This window comes from Carassius auratus, unplaced genomic scaffold (genome assembly GCF_003368295.1).
Source record: "Carassius auratus strain Wakin unplaced genomic scaffold, ASM336829v1 scaf_tig00214148, whole genome shotgun sequence".
Taxonomy (NCBI): domain Eukaryota; kingdom Metazoa; phylum Chordata; class Actinopteri; order Cypriniformes; family Cyprinidae; genus Carassius; species Carassius auratus.
Window position 1 is genome coordinate 66779 of NW_020527537.1, and position 17904 is coordinate 84682.

At 39.9% G+C, this 17904-nt stretch overlaps 1 protein-coding gene across 2 annotated transcripts; it reads right to left on the reverse strand.

The window, feature by feature from the left end:
• Positions 1–317: 317 nt before the first annotated feature.
• On the reverse strand, positions 318–8016 carry LOC113091249 (uncharacterized). 2 transcript variants are annotated; one of them, XR_003287318.1, is made up of 2 exons: positions 931–8016; positions 318–457 (listed from the first exon to the last, which is right to left on the reverse strand). XR_003287318.1 is itself a non-coding variant. In XM_026256657.1 (2 exons), exon 2 carries the CDS (start codon positions 7171–7173, stop codon positions 1180–1182), a length of 5994 nt encoding a protein of 1997 aa, XP_026112442.1. In that variant the 5' UTR covers positions 7174–7356; positions 7830–8016; the 3' UTR covers positions 393–1179. The 2 variants fall into 2 exon arrangements, 1 of the variants encoding a protein (XP_026112442.1); XM_026256657.1 differs by having other exon boundaries at positions 393–7356; positions 7830–8016.
• Between the last annotated feature and the right edge of the window lie 9888 nt (positions 8017–17904).

The window sequence follows — 17904 nt, forward strand, 5'->3', positions numbered from 1 at the left end:
TTTCTTAAAAAAAAAAAAAAAAATGTCAAGGCTTAGCCAAGAGCGAGGCCAGGTAAATTACATTGGTTTGCCGCGTCCTTTGTTCAAGTAAGCTCCAAGCCAGTACCTGCATTTAAAGTTGTAATCCAACAATGTAATTATACAAATGAAAAGCTACATAATATACACACACATTAAGTATATTCTTTTCTTTAAATTTTTCTTTTAAATATTTTATTTTTTATTTTTTACAACATGATGCACTGTTGTAGATTAAACTACACAACAGTATATTTAGTTGGCTTTATTTAGGTGACTTTAAATTTAATAACTGTTGGGGATTGCCCCACTGAATGCTGGTTAATATTTATTGACCGCTGCAGAACTCTTGTCAAGGAGTCGGAGTCATCATATTTATTTGATGATTTATTGCACAAGATGTGACCTAACACACATGTTAGTGTATTTGAGGTAGTTTCTGAAATAAATAAAACAACAGATATAAATACTCATTGTTCACATATTACCAATAACTCAACATATAACAAACTCTATAATAAACAACTGTCAAATGCGCTGATATAGAATATATATAGAAATGTATCAGCAATATATCTGTGAGAATAATCTGCTTAGTAAAATTACAAACAACGAAATATAAAATATATACAGAAATGAGAATGTATCATTAATACAGAAGTTAGTAATAATAGCTGCTGGAAGTTATTATCACCATGAAATGTCACTTCAATGTAATAAAATTGTAAACATGAACAATGCACGCTGCGATGCTAGCGGGCTAAACCGCTCATTAAACAGGATCAAATTACACTCAAAAAGATCGCTAAACATCAATAACATCAATAACATCATAAACACTGTTAAAGTTAACACGATCGTGGTACACTGTAATTATCTAGGTAATTAACAATATATATTGAAGTAACTTACTTCATCACGCACTTTCTCTTGCACATAAACACTGCACCTGAGTGAGAGCGCGCGGCGGGTCTGCCGTGCTGAAGCAACAGTGAATAACCGGTCACGTTACAACCGTACATACTATGAATGCTGCACTACGTTATTTACGCAAGTCATTACTGCAACATAACGCAGATCGCAACTCTTAAACTTAAAAGGAAAGAATTCACAACAGCCGCCCCCACATTTGAGCAGCAAATGGGTAATAAAGGGAATTCTCTAAATGTCTTTGGTATTACCTTCTAAAGCAGGTAACTCTATCAGGCGGGCAACTGGTCTGGTGTAAACTTTACCATTAACGACGATTTCAGCAGTCCGCACACATCCATCACTACTGGGCAATGTCTTTCGAACTCTGCCTATGGGCCACTGAGCTCTTGGGAGCTGCGGATCCACAATCAATACGACAGAGTCAACTTCCAGGTTCTTTGAAGCCTTATGCCACTTCTGTCGGGTCTGGAGCGTAGGCAAGTAGTTTCTAGTGAAGTGAATCCAGAACTGGTCCACCATGTTCTGACAGTGCCGCCATCGCCGCCGCCCCATGTCTCCTGGAGCGTATGCCACCTGAGGCAGCGATGCATCCCGCCGCCCCATAAGGAGAATATTAGGAGTAATCGGATCCATGTCAGCAACATCTGATGAGGCATATCCTAATGGTTTCGAATTGAGGATCCCTTCTACTTCCACTAGGACTGTGGACAGAACATCTTCTGTGACAGCTTGCATTCCGAGAGCCACCTGGAGAGCATTCTTTATGGAACGGACTTCACGCTCCCATATTCCGCCAAAGTGTGGAGCACTAGGTGGATTGAACATGAAGCTAATTTGATAGTCTGAAAGCTGAACTTTGAGTTCTGGCTCCATAATTGAGAAAGCTTCCCGTAATTCTCTGTCAGCTCCCCGGAAATTGGTGCCACAATCCGAACGAATCTCGTGTGGTTTACCTCTTCTGGCTATGAACCGGCGGAGCGCAAGAAGGAAGGCATCTACATCCATTGAATTGAGGAGCTCAATGTGTACTGCCTTAGTTGTAAGACATTTGAAGATTATTCCCCAGCGTTTCTCATTTCTTCTCCCGATTTTGACCAGGTATGGGCCAAAGCAGTCAACACCAGTTGAGTGGAAAGGTGGACAGAGCAATCGGAGGCGTTCTGGTGGCAAATCTGCCATCTGTGGGACCTTTGGCTGAGCTCTCCATCGCTGACAGGACAGACAGTGTAGCTGATGGTACTTTATGGCCTGACGCCCTCTAAGAATCCAGTACTGTCTCCTTATTTCAGCGTAGACTCTTTCTGCTCCTGGATGTAACAGACGCTCATCAAATTCTTTGATAAGGAGCTTCGTTATTGTGTGTCTGGGGTCCAGCACAATAGGGTGGATTTGTTCTGGGTCTGAGTTTGCTAACCTTCTTAATCTGCCTCCAACTCTTATCATGTTTTTCAGTGTATCCCATTCTGGAGCAAGACTGACTAATCGGCTGCGTGCAGGAACTGGTTTCTTTGCCTTGAGGGCAGCAACTTCTTCAGGAAAGCTCTGGAGTTGGCATGCTCTTATCAGGACAGCTTCTGCCTCTTTGCTTGTTATAGGCTCACTGGAAGCACAATCCGATGTGGCCGCCCCATGACAGGCCCGTCGAGTTGCTTCTACTAATTCACACCATGATTTGAACTGGGTAGAATCAGGGAGGTTGGAGACAATGTCAAATGCTATTAGGCAGTAGCTTGGAAGTCCTTTTAATTCGGATACTACCTCTGACTGGGTGAGTTCAGGTTTTTTAGGCCAGTGTTCTTCGTTTTGTTTCAAGAATGGAGGTCCTTGACTCCAGCGACTAGGCTCAGCCAGACTTTGGAGTGATTTCCCTCGTGTTATGTCGTCAGCGGGGTTGTCCTGTGTATTTACGTACCTCCATGATCTGTGATCAGTTAGCTCCTGTATCTCGGAGACTCGAGTTCCGACGAACACTTTATATCGACAGGAGTCTGATTGAATCCATTCCAGCACAGTTAAGGAGTCTGTCCATAGGATTGTCTGACTGATGGAGAGAGTGGTCTCATTCCTCACCAGTTTGGCTAGCTGTGCTCCAGCTAAGGCAGCACAAAGCTCCAGACGAGGCATTGACTGCTGCCTCTTTGGAGCAACCCTCGATCTGGCCATTATGAAGGAAACGTGAATGACACTGTCGGATTGAATTGCAAAATATGCCACTGCCCCATATGCTTTTTCAGAGGCATCACAGAACACATGGAGGGAAATGTTCTGTTCTGCTGGAGTTGTGAAGGCCGTTAGGTAACAGCGAGGAATGGATACTGTCCTGAGATGTTCTAGCTCACTCTCCCAAATTATCCAGGCCGCCTTAAGGGTTGGCGGTAGATTTGGATCATCCCAGTCTCTCTTTTTTGTCCACAACTGTTGGATGATTACCTTAGCCCTTGTGGTAAATGGTAGTATAAACCCCAATGGATCATACTGAGATGCCAGCACCTGGTAGGCTGTTCTCATTGTCAGGGCTGCATGCTCAATAGGCCGGTAATGATAGCCAAGGCTATCAGTTGCGCAGTTCCAGCGAAGCCCCAATGTGGGCTCCATTGGGTCAACATGGGTTTGGACCAACCACTGCTCTGTAGCGGAGGAGCGGGCTTCAGTAGGAAGATGAGCGATCACGGCTGGGTGACTACTAGCCCACTGTCTGAGGTCGAATCCTCCTTTTGCTAACATGCTGCGTAATTGATCCACTTTTTGTTTGGCTGCAGCAACAGTACGAAAGCTTGTGAGACAATTGTCCACATAGAAGCTCTGGTGTACTATTTCTTGTAAACCTGGATATTCGGCTTCAGAATTATGAGCATGATGTTGCAGAGCGAAGATGGCACAGCATGGACTGCTTGTTGTACCAAATGGTAGGACCTGCCATTCATATACATCTGGCGGGTTCTCGCTCTGAAGGTCTCTCCAAATGAAACGGAGATAGGGTCTGTCCTTTGGTAGGAGACGAACCTGATGGAACATGCCCTTAATATCTGCACTTACAGCCACATGATGCTCTCTGAATCTCAGAAGGACGCCCAACAGTGATGGTCCAAGAGCAGGGCCAGGCAGGAGTTGATTGTTAAGAGAAAGACCCTGGTGTTTGAATGAACAGTTAAAAACCAGTCGTGGTTTATTGTTATGGCTCACCAGATGGTGGGGCAGGTACCATGATTCTTCTGCCTGGGCTGCTTCCCTTTGGTTCAGTTTGGCTACATAATCTGCTTCAATGAGTTTAGCAATCTCTCCTGAGTAGATTGAGGCCTTCACATGGTCTTTCTGGAGTCTCCTTTCAGTACTTCTTAGGTTTGCAAGAACAGATTGCATAGATCCCTTGAGCTTAAGGGCACCTGTCTTCCACAGAAGTGGGGTGGCATAACGTTGTACACCCTGTACACTGACTTGCTGCGTTTGAGACTCAAGCAGCTGCATAGCCTCGTTATCTTGTCTGGACCGGACCACCAGCTTCTCATTGCGAAAGGGCAATACGTCCAATTGCCATAACCTTTCCACATTTCTGTAGAGAAGATCATCTGTGTGAGCTGTAGAGATAAAGAAACATTGCTGCACTGGTGCCTGGTCTGTGGTACCCATTACTGCTCCTTGGAGAGCCCATCCAAGAGCTGTATGGACTGCTACTGGACCCCCTTTGGTGCCTTGACGAATTGGCTCTTTGGCTGTAATGAGATGAACTTGGTCCGAACCAATGAGTACAAGCGGATGCACTTTGTGAAATGGCTGTAGTGGAACTCCCCTTAGATGTGCATACCGTCTCCGAAGAGCCTGAACTGGGTATGTTTGTTCTACCAGATCAAGACCAGAAGCTGTAAATGCTCCTAACACCTGATAACGTTTCTCTGGGTTATTTCTCGGAGAGATTTCAAAGGTGACTTTTGTGCCACTGAGGTGAGTAGTGTCTGGTCGGACGGTACGAAGGGCTAGAGTCTCAGGTTCGCCTTTCAGCTGCAGTTGCTGGACAGCAGTGGGCAGGATCATGGTGCGCTGTGCTCCATCATCCAGTATAGCATAAGTCTCAAATGTCTTTGATCTGTGATGTAGCAGCACTGGTACCACCTTCAGAAGGACTCTGCCTGATGCAATGGATGGTAAGAGGTAGATACGGCTCTCAGAGTTAGCTGATGCTGTGTTAGTTGTATAACTTTGGGCCACACCATGAAGCACTTGAAGGTGAATACCACCACAGTCACTGCAGGGTTTCTTTAGATTACAGGTCTCGGGGGCATGGGAACGAGCACATTTCCAGCAGCGCTTTTCCTCCGAAATCCACTTGCAAAGTTCAGCAACAGGCTGCTCTCTGATACTACTGCATCGAGTGATGTAGTGATCTTTGCTGCCACAGAATAGACAGATAACTTTGGGTGATGTTCTTTTCCAAGACACCTTAGGACTGGAGGATGGTTTAGTCTCTGTGGGTGATACACCATGATACAAGGTTGTACTTTGGCTTTTCGGTTTAGCTGCATTCTTCTCCTTTGAACTACTGGGTGCTCTTTCATACTGGTAACGTTGCACTAACCTACTGGAAAGTCGCTGTTGCTGAGCCTTGACTTGGAGCCATCCAGCAAAGTCTTGTAGGTTGTACGGGTTAATACTTGGGGAGTTTAGCTTCCCTCTCAGCTGGAGAAACTCTATGAAGCCATCTCTTAAGTACTTGGGCAGCTTACTGAGTAAACGATCTACATGTGAACAACAGTTCAACTCCATCCCTCTGGTACCCTCCAACGACAAAAGCATACTCACTAAGAGGTGTACACGAAGAGCGAAACTCTGGAAGCTGTGAGCATCATTTGGTTTGACCTCTGGGGCTGTGAGGATTGCTGCTATTTCGCTCTGAGCCAGTTGGTGTGGTTGACCATATTGCAACTGAAGGGCTTGCATAGCTGCTGAATATGGGTACAAATGATGGCGACAAGACTGGCCAATCATCTGTGCTTCAGGCAATTTGAGGTGCTCCAGCAAAATATGGTACTTGTATTTCTCATCTAGCTCTGCATGTGGTTCAAGAAGGTTGTCCAGTGCTAACTTCAGGTTAGCAAATTCCCTTTCATTGTCATTCACAAAATCAGGAATCTTTGGTTGTGGGGCAGCATGCAAAGGGCGTTGAGGCACAAAGTATTCAGTTGGATTCAGTGCTTTATTAAATGGCTGCAGAGAGGGGGTATCAAAGGCAGGAGGATTTAGTGTCATAACTGGAACTCTAGGCTGGGTTTGAGAGACTGATGCTGCTGGAGTCATAAGAGTATAATGAGGAGTCGCAAAACTTGCTGTAGGCAGAGCAGTAAACTGCTGTTGTGAAGGTGACCCTGTCAAATGGCCATAAACTGCATTAAGGTGCTGGTAGACTGGCTTAGGTGCCATTAAAGGTGGCTGCACTTGAGGTTGAAAAGCCTTTCCAGCATCATAAATGGGGGACTGCTTCGTAAACAGTGGTGGCACAGTCTCTGCTCTTATAGCAGGTTGTTGTTGGTGTGAAACAGTAGGTATAGTTCCAGAAGATACTGGTGAATACAAGGGGATTGAACTGACTGGACATATTGGAACAAATCCAGAGTTAAAATCCTCAGCCTCCGCAGGAGATTTACTTGCATTCTTTTGCATGTCACTCACACATCCTTGGGTAGGTAGCTCAATGTCAGGTGACTGTGATGGAGTAGTATGACTTGAGGGAGGCAAACGTGGAGAAGTTACTGAAGGGGATCGTACTGGTGGTGTTATATGCTTTTCACTTTGATCATCCTCCTCATCCTCTTCTTCCCTCAAGAACGACGTGATATGTTCCATCAGCTCTTTACGCCGACGCTGTCGTTTTTCATATTGTTGAAGTTTACTGTGAAGTGCAGCCATATCAGCAGCCTCATCCTTCTCTTTGTCAGAAATAGTCTTCAACATTTTCCTCAATGAACTCATGCTCAACAAATCCATGGAGCTTGTGTCTGGGTGCTCACCTTGTCTGGAGACTGTTCGTGACTGACTAGCTAGGCCCACTGCGGCTGCTGCTCCTCTCTGCTCCACTTGCACCTCTTCTGTGGGTGGGGAGGAGAGAGCAGGTCGGTGATGGCCATAGTCAACATGATACTCTTCCAGATGCCTGGGTGTGCGACGATGCCGTGAGGGTCTGTCTGACGTCTCAGTTTGAGGGAGAGAAGTGGCTTGCTCTTTCGATGACATCACTGCAGTAGTCAATAGCTCCGGCTCGAAGGACCAATGTTGGGGATTGCCCCACTGAATGCTGGTTAATATTTATTGACCGCTGCAGAACTCTTGTCAAGGAGTCGGAGTCATCATATTTATTTGATGATTTATTGCACAAGATGTGACCTAACACACATGTTAGTGTATTTGAGGTAGTTTCTGAAATAAATAAAACAACAGATATAAATACTCATTGTTCACATATTACCAATAACTCAACATATAACAAACTCTATAATAAACAACTGTCAAATGCGCTGATATAGAATATATATAGAAATGTATCAGCAATATATCTGTGAGAATAATCTGCTTAGTAAAATTACAAACAACGAAATATAAAATATATACAGAAATGAGAATGTATCATTAATACAGAAGTTAGTAATAATAGCTGCTGGAAGTTATTATCACCATGAAATGTCACTTCAATGTAATAAAATTGTAAACATGAACAATGCACGCTGCGATGCTAGCGGGCTAAACCGCTCATTAAACAGGATCAAATTACACTCAAAAAGATCGCTAAACATCAATAACATCAATAACATCATAAACACTGTTAAAGTTAACACGATCGTGGTACACTGTAATTATCTAGGTAATTAACAATATATATTGAAGTAACTTACTTCATCACGCACTTTCTCTTGCACATAAACACTGCACCTGAGTGAGAGCGCGCGGCGGGTCTGCCGTGCTGAAGCAACAGTGAATAACCGGTCACGTTACAACCGTACATACTATGAATGCTGCACTACGTTATTTACGCAAGTCATTACTGCAACATAACGCAGATCGCAACTCTTAAACTTAAAAGGAAAGAATTCACAACAATAACCTTGGACATATTCAGGAGTAAAATGCAACATACACAGTAGTGCAGCAGTAATATTAATGCAAAAGCATCCTGACAAATTATTTGTTTAGAACAATACTGTATACCTTTACTTTCACTGTTAATACCTTACATATATTAAAATATGCAATATATTACTTTTACTTAAAGGACAGTTCACTCAATATATTATATATATATATATATATATATATATATATATATATATATATATATATGTGAACTATCCCTTTAGCTAAGGTTATAAATAAAACTAGTAGCTTTTCCCCCATGTCAGGGACCAAACAGTTAAGCAAGAGAAGTCGCAAGGGAAGTTCAAAGATAAGGATTTGTATTTCCCAGTAATCATGACAACAAAATGAAAATAAAGGATTAGGCCCAAAAACAAAAGGTAAAATAAACAAACAGTAACTAAAGCTCTAATACAAAGAAAAAAAAAAAAATACAACTGACCTCCTACAAAAGAAACAACAGGGCCCGTATTCATAAAGAATCTTAATGCAAAAAGTAGCTCCTAGTGACAAAATTCAAAGAAAATTCTTATAAATGTGGGCGTTTACTCTTAAAATTAAAGAAAAAATCCTAGTAAAGAAAAAAGTAATTCAGAAAGTATCTTAACCCTTAAAAGAGGACTTACGGTCAAACTTGTTAGGAGCACAGACGAGGACTTTTAAGAGGCTTAAGAGTTTCTTTAGCAGAGGAGAATATGGCAGAAAGACGAAGAGACAGAAGAAATGTGTTGCAGACAATGGATGACAGTGAGTTATTAAGATCGTGCAGGGATCATGTTTGTGACTGATCTTATTAGAGACATGCTAACATTTCCAACACAGCGCAGAAATTAAAGTAATCACTTCATTACGATATTTGGCAAGTGTGAAAATGCAACAATGCAATAGTGATGATTTGGGTGTGTCACAACCTTCTGTAAGCAGAGTGATCACACAAACAATTACAGCACTTTCACAACATCTTATTGTGTCGCAGTTCATTTAGTTTCCAATGGACATTCCCACTTTGCAGGCTCAAAAAACTGCATTTATGAATATAGCAGGCTTATAGGTGCGCACAAGCAGGGAATGAACCGTTAATAGTTTGTGCTATATGCTCCCATTTCTGCTTCTTGTCCCTTGCTGTGACACCCGGCCCGATATTTCCTTTAAGAATGGCCTTGTGTTCATCCACTAATTGGGCTAACAGAAAAAACACGGTTCCTCTGTCCAGTTTGGCTTTCTCGCCCTTCTTGGTTTTGATTCCATGTTTGATACATTAAAACCAACATTCAAACCACCACTTAAATAGGACAGCAATTACTGTAATTGGAAAGAGTGGAACAATTTTTATCATTCTAAGCCAATCAAATACCTTATAGGAAATTAAAAGCATGGTTAATAAAAAAAGGATTTATATACACACATATAATGTGTGTGTGTGTGTGTGTGTGTGTGTGTGTGTGTGTGTGTGTGTGTGTGTGTGTGTGTGAGAGAGAGAACGGTCAAATAGGAAAAAGTACGTATGTAAATTCAAAGTGAGAATTAGAATAGACCCTATACTTAAAATCACTCTTTTTTTTTTTCCTTTTCGGACAACCAACCAATCACAGTCTTCAAAAGATTGTGTCATACATAGCAACAGGGTCAACCCCGCCTCCTCACTAAGATGAACGTTTTTGTCTTTTCCTTACTCAGAGTTGCTCTCAGATCGGTCCCGAATCGCTCTTAAGCTAAGACTCCTACGTAAAAGTTTTTAAGCTGAATTAAGAGTTTTCTAAGAGGATTCTTAGAATCTTTATGAATACGGGCCCAGGGATTTATATATTTGCTGATCAGACCAATTTTAACACACAGGGGAAGACTAACAACAACACTACTACATAAGCTACAAATAACAGCAAAATCTACCTAAAACTTATTCCAAAAGGAAAATACTTTTACTTAACTCAAAAAAGTACTCAATATAATATAAATCCAAACCCCAAAATTAGGGGTGCTCCGATCACGATCGGCCGATCGTAATGCGCATCTCGTCAGTAAATCCGGTTTTCTAATCAGCATTTAATTCGATCAGGTGCGTGATTTCACATAGAGCAGCTGTTACTACACAGAGCCATTGTTAATAGAGAAGATGCGCAAATCACGTTAATTTTCAGCGTTTATTGGCGAATCTTCTCAGTTAACAACGGCTCTGTGTAGTAACAGCTGCTCTATGTGAAATCACGCACCTGATGGAATTAACCGCTGATTAGAAAACCGGCTTTACTGACGAGATGCGCATTAACGATCGGCCGATCGTGATCGGAGCACCCCTACCCAAAATATCTAAGGAGAGAATGAGCTATCCCCCACCCCGGATATAAACAATGGTAGTGTCCAATTAGGCAACCTCCCCTATAAAACTGCTCCTTCTCCAAACGCCACCCTTTTAAGCCAGCCAATTTCCTGGATCTCTCTCCGGTGTCGAGTACAACACTGGTAAGCTCAGAAACAAATAATTATACAAACAGAATGACAATCCAAAAGTTACTAATGGTGCATGCTCCCAAAAATATACTTCTGTATGGTCAACTTAATAAAGTACAATGTGTGTGAAATGAACTACGTGTCCTGGGAGTTATTTGTAACTAAAATGTTTGCAACAAATGTGGATGAAAAATTTATATAAACTAATTCTAAAGAAAAACCGCATAAATTAGAAGTGCATGAGGTTACCGCTCTTAAACTGGTTCTGAGGCCATGGTTGTGGCCTTCACACCCTGATATGGTATTAGTTGTTACTAAAAGTTGTTTACTAAAGTATCTCAATATTTCTTCTAATTACATTGGATACATCTACATGCACAATTTTCAATCTGATTGTAGTGTTTACATGAACGCTAAATACAGTGATCGGGTTAATGTGCGGGTTTATGTCAAAAGCTACAAATCGGAATAGATTTTTTGACGTGCACACTGCTCAAATGGTAAAAGTGAAAGTAAGTTTCTCACTGTTTGCGCATAACCATAAAAAAAGCCACTCGCACCCAAAGTGGGTTGCCTGTGGATGAGTCTCCAAAACAAGGTTGTCCTGCTCACTTCACAGTTGCCGATTGAAAGAGTTTTATAATGACAGGACATGCATTTATACATCACTTTATTCAAAAGGAAGAACTGCTTGTTCCGTGTGTCATGCGTCATTGTTATTTCTGTGTCATTGCACATGCGCAGTCCTTTCAGTTTCGTGGTTCAATCCGATCGAGTGTTTGCATGCAAGCTCAACCATATTAGAAGAGGATTAAACCACCCCCTTCAATCCAATCGAAATTTAATTTATATGAACGTTTTTCAGTCCAATTGAGCCATCAATCAGATTACAAACGGATTATTTGGGTGAATGCAAACGTAGCCAGAGTCATAGCTCTAAGCTATCTATTTTCCTTCTTTCCCTAAATCAGACCAGACCCCTGTACAGCAGGAAAAAGCTGAATGTGCCAGAGCTGGACAGTTTTTTTTTTGTTTTGTTTATTTTTTTACAGTTTTCAGCTGAGCAGGGAGGCCCTGACAGTGCTGATGGATCTTCTGAGAGTGAATGACAACAGTTTTTGTGTGCCACAATCCAGACCCAGGTGTTTCTTTTCTGTCTGCCAGTGGTAAATCGTACGGAGTGGTCTCCAGAGTGTTTGGCATGCCTTGTTCCACTGTCCACTGCATTGTTCTCCAAGTCGCTGTGGAGGAGCTGGCCGTTCACCAAGGGATTCACCTCTCGAAGACACCAGAACACATGCGGCAGGGCTGGGCTTAAAATTTTCTCATAAGGGCACCATTTGAGGCGACTTTGTGTAATAATGAAGAGTTATCAAAACGTGCGGAACATCTTTTAATCCCTGAGCAGCATTCACTACATTGTTGGTCATACACAGTAGCAGAGAAAAGAAAGAAAAAGAGAAGTAAAAGGAAGTAAGGAACAAATGTTACATAGGAAGCAGCTGCAGAAGGAGATCAGTGTAAACAGGCCAAGAAGATGATATGCAGAGAAGCAATGGTGTGATGTTTTTTTTTTTAACCCCCCTTCAACACCGAGTAGATTGGGGGAGAACTCAGGCGAAGTTGTGTGGGTGGATGAATCTAGCGAGTCCAATAAAGAAACACATTGACTGGTATTTCTCCATGGGAGCTCCTATATCTTTGTGTAACTGAGGGGAATATTGCACAAAACTCCTGTGTACACTACAGCTCCTTATGTGTGAGATTGCAATATCATGGTGATGCATAATGCGGCTTTGCTATGTAGGAAAAGCATGTAAATACTTTTAGTTGTATATATTGTGCTTACTAATGAAGGCATTGCATGCAAAGATGCTAATGTGTTGGGTTCATAATTGCATATTTAGTTAAACTGAAGCATTCAGTGGTGGCCCATCTTTTCAACATGGTAAAAGAGCAATATTTCTCCTCTTTTATTTCAGACATTCCAACACAATGACTGACACAATTGTAAGTTCTTGAGAAGCAGTGGGCAGGCATGTGCCATGAATAATGTATTTTTATTGTACCGAAGCATAAACCAAACCACAATCTTCATGCTAATGTTTTCTAAAGCAGTGATTCACAATTTCTCATTTCCTTTTACAGCGCAATCTAGCAATAAACTAGATCATATTTTCTTTTACCTTGAGTAGTTTTATTCTTTTTATTTTTGTGTAGTTTTATTCTCAGTTTGGAAACAAAATATCCGGTGAGTGATACTAAAATGATAATGTACCTAGCATTTGAACAAAACCACCAACTTTGAAACCCAAGCCTAACCGAATGTGTTAATAATAAATGAATAAATAAATGAATGAATACATACATACATGTATGCATAAACAAACACTTTTTTTTTTTTTAAGCAGCAAGCCATTCTACAAGTTTTTGAGCTTCTCCACATCACAAGTCGTAAGTAATGTTGTACCAGGTGAGCAACTGAGCAAGTTTACTAGATCAGAAAAGCCATACATATAACTGTAGATTTTACGAATCATTCACTATGTTTTTTGATAATCACCATAGTATTATGTAAGGAACACTGTGAAAATAAGTCACTACTAATAGATAACCTGCCCTGTAGTCATAAATTGTGTGAGAAGGTCAGGGGCGTAGCAAGTTTTTCAAAAGTGTGGGGGATGGATGTGGTTTGTTAATAAACAATAAAAAATTATGAATACCATGACAGAGGGGTACAAAATGCAGGGCTTAAAGTTCTCCGGCATTGTCTCGGATTTCCGGCTTGCAGTGTTTGGCTGAAAAAAATAAATAAAAATTCCTACATTTAAAAAAAATCAGAAAAGGGGAGAGAGAAAAAAAAAAAAACGCCCACACAAAGATTTTCTCTGGTGGTATAAATAATGTAACAATTTACTGTTTTTAGACATTAAAATAATATACACTTTTCTTTCATAATTCTTCAACAGGTACGCAAACAATGTCATAATTTCTCACTTTTTTCTCCTCAACATGTAACGTTACAATCAAACACAACAGGTAAGTATCCACAAAAGTATTCAGCTAATCAACAAACAATGCTCAAAATATCACCATCAGTTGCACTGGCAATGAACCCATAAATACACTGCTTAACAATGGCAGTTTGTCCCCCCTCCTTGGCAATTCCCTGCCTTCTTCATCACAGTTAATAACATAACATATACATTGCATGCCACATAACGTTACATAACCGAATTTAGCTAGCTGCTGAACAATATCCCAATAATAGCAATTAGCATTAGTCTAAAAAACAAAATATAATACCGAAAACACTCAACATGTCAACAAAACGATAACAGAACATCTTCCCAAACTCTTCCCGCCTAAGTTCCCGCCTCCTCAGCACGAGCTGACCAATAACACCCTAAGAGAGGCGGGAGGAAACGGAGGAGCGACTGTAGTAAGGTGTTTGTGCAAAACTGTGGAAAAACTGCAGAAAACGTGCGGGTGTTGAACCCTCTCACCGGGAAAAGGGTGCGATGCGACGCCCCTGGAGAAGGTATAAAAGTAGTTGCACTGTAAAAAATAATTCAGTGGCTTAGTAAATTTCACAAAAATAAAGAGCTATATTAACTTAATAAAATCTTTTGAAATCATTTAAGTGATATTTTGAGTGGGTCAGATTAAAAATAATAATTAAAAATCCAACAAATAATTTCTCTAAAATTTACATATATTATTTAAGTTTATGTAATGAAAATAAATAAGTATTTAACTAACTAATTATATTTTTAATATACCTTCAATATTTCTGGTGAATTCTAATAGAAATATTTGATAATTATTTACTTGTACTGATCTGTTTTAGAAACTAAAATTATTAAGTATTTCCTACCAATTTTCCTAAATAAAGTTCCAGCTTAATAAATGACAGTTTAAATAAATTGAGTAAATTTCGCGGCTAAAGTGATCACGTGTGCAGCTCCGCAGGAAAAAAAAAATCTGCTTTCCTCAGCAGCGACATCGACTAGCCATACACCTCACAGCTCCTGGTAAGTAAGGTTAGTCAGCTAATCCTACTTACGTTTGTAACACTTTATTAAAAAGTGAATAATTATTAAGCATTTCCTAACAATTGTCTTTGTATTTTACGTCATATTCAACAAGTTTCGTAGCTTAATCGAAGTCACCTGAAGGACGGCTTTCCTCAGCAACGGCAAGGCCCGCACTCCTCTCATATTGTGGTACGTTATGTAATTTATCCAGCTAGTTAATACTAATTATGTTTGTAATGTTTAATTCAGAAGTTAATTATTAATGATTTCCTAATAATTGTGTTTGTATTTTGCGTCATCTTAAGAAGTTTAACAAGTTTCGCGGCTCAAACAAGAGGCACCTGTCACTGAAGGACTGCTTTTCTCAGCAACGACGTGAACCGCATCACTCGAATTTCCTGTAAGTAACGTAGACTAACCATGTTCCGTACACTTTTCGCTATTCTCCGTTGTAAAAAGACATACAAGCATGCTTGTGTGCTCATTCTCCGGGGGAATACCTATTACACAGTCTACACTTTGATTGATGTCTTTAGGACCAATAGTTTTTGAGAAAACTGGGGAAAAGTACCACCTCCGCCAGTGTACGGAAGATGATAGGGGTTAACGGTGTTCCGTACAGGCTTATAATGATGTTCCGTACAGCTCTTATTACTTGATTTTATCGGCGAAAATGGACATTTAACTTATCAAAAGTGAGCTGTTTATTTATTTTAACTGCAAGAAAACATAATTCCAATAAATATCAAAGATTATTACCTTTTTATTTGATCAAAATACAAGTTAATGGCTGCTTTAATAAAGGGCGCATGCGAGTTAGGCATGATTGTGTCGTGATATTAATTATGACATGTGAGTTAAGCATGAACTATGTGAAAGATTAGAGAACATAATTTCCTTATCTCTCTGAAGATGCAGAAAACGAGAAGGGCACTGATTAATAAAAAAAAAAAGGTTAACCAATGTGAAAACTTCATAAAGTAAGAGATCTCTGCCGCCAGTCTCAGGTGAGGGTGATGCTAAGTGGTTATCGCCCGCAATCGATGCTTAAACACTCCCATTTCAAAGCATTTATTCAACAAAAAGTAATATATTTAACAATTTGTGATAACATAATATTCATTTAATACAGGCTGTAGTACTGTGAGAAACATAAGTGGAATAGAAATGTACATTTTCGCTGCTCTAGTTGTCTTCCTCCCAAGCTGAAGTTTTGAAGTAAATCTTCCCCACTGTCCATTTACAAGCGCGGTGGGCGCAACGAGCAAACTTACTCAAATATTACTGAAACAAACAGCGGATTGGTCTCTGTTTAGATCGGGAGTGAAAGAGAGAAACATAAGGATGACACAGATATATAGTTTATGTACGAACTGTAATTATTTATTCTGCAATCGGCGCTAAAACGTCACCTGTACGGAACATCGTTTTGTACGGAACATGGTTAGTCTACGTTAACGTAGTCATTTTATAACTATGACTATTTGCAATAATGTATTCAAAAGTTGATTAAACATTGACCGTGTGTACGTGTACATAACAGTGTAGTTTTCTAAATTAGTTAGTGGGGCAGCCATATGTATGTTAGTTAGTTTTTTTTTTTTTTTTTTTTTGGAGTGGGTTAACGTTCGTACTATTTGGATCACCGTTTATTTCAACCGCCATTTGAAAGTCTATTGATAAGTGTAACCGTGGTCCAGCAACTATACATGCCCAATGGAAAACGATTTTGTACAGGTTCCCCTTTGGGGTCAGTGGCTTGTCAAAAGGGAACACATCATTTATGAACTTTCAAATGACAACATTCTGTCTTGTAAAAAGCTGTCACGTTTTTGTAAAACATCATAATTACTACATGAACTCAGGTATGAGCTCTTAAATCACCACTACAAATACTCCATGCAAAAGTATTTAAAATGGCGTGGACATAACATAGACTGGTGCGTTTTAATCAGCTCCCACTATATGCTCCGTTGTAAAATCATTCTAGTACACTGAAACTTATGACATACAATATCGGTCAAAAGTTTGAAAACATTAAGCTTTTTAATGTAACAAATCCAGACCTGGTGGGTATTGAAGGACAGCCGAGGCTGGGTGAGGGGTACGTTGTTTTAATTGAGTGAACTTACTAAATTTCTTAAGAGTGTGTTTAAATATATTCATTTTGATTTGAATTAAGTAATATTTTTGTTCCCTGAAACAGATCAGTTTAATTTTCCATCCTTAAATAGTTTGATAGAAATTTCACAAATATATTATGTGTATTATAAATGAACAATTTGTTAGTCAAATACTAAATTGTTTTAGTGGAAAAAATAAAATATAACTGTACATTTTAGATAAAATAAACTGTTGTATTTTTAGTCAGTTAATATGTTTACATTTATGCATTTGGCAGATGCTTTTTTCCAAAGCAACTTACATTATTTCCTCAATAAAAGCCTATAGCATTGATTTACAGCATAGAAGCTCGCAGTTGGTCTCTTTTCATTTTTCTTTTAGGGTTATTGTTAAAAATAAATGTCCCTATGTAGAAAATTAACCTGTCTTGTTGTTAAGAAGAATGCTGTTAATTTTTGCAACTCCTCCCCCTAGTAAACTTTGTTTGAGATTTTACCTATCATACGGTCCAACAGAATGTTTGCTTCTTCAGGTGCTATTTGTTTTGTGTATTTGTCACTTTCTTGTAACATTCAGTTTTGAATGTTAGCTCTAACCAGTTATCTTTAAAATTTGCCTCTAGGGTTCAGCTGATCTACCCATCTTCGTACAAGCAGAGTTGGCAGAGGAGGTCATAAAAATCTACATCCTTCGGGACAATGATGGGGCAGTCAGCGATATAATCTTGGGAATCACAGCAGAGCCTGCTGCCATCTTTCAGGAGTCACATTGGATTTGAGATATCCCAAGACCCACAAATACAGGTCATTCTCCAAAAATTAGCATATTGTGATGAAGTTCATTATTTTCCATAATGTAATGATAAAAATTAAACTTTCATATATTTTAGATTCATTACACACCAACTGAAATATTTCAGGTCTTTTATTGTTTAAATACTGATGATTTTGGCATACAGCTCATGAAAACCCCAAACTCCTATCTCAAAAAATTAGCTTATTTCATCTGACCAATAAAAGAAAAGTGTTTTTAATACAAAAAAAAGTCAACCTTCAAATAATTATGTTCAGTTATGCACTCAATACTTGGTCGGGAATCCTGCAGAAATGACTGCTTCAGTGTGGCGTGGCATGGAGGCAATTAGTCTGTGGCACTGCTGAGGTGTTACAGAGGCCCAGGATGCTTCGATAGCAGCCTTAAGCTCATCCAGAGTGTTAGGTCTTGCGTC

Bases quoted from the DNA above. Each gene is read 5' to 3' on its own strand.
- LOC113091249 (XM_026256657.1), bottom strand. From the start codon at position 7,173: ATGTCATCGAAAGAGCAAGCCACTTCTCTCCCTCAAACTGAGACGTCA.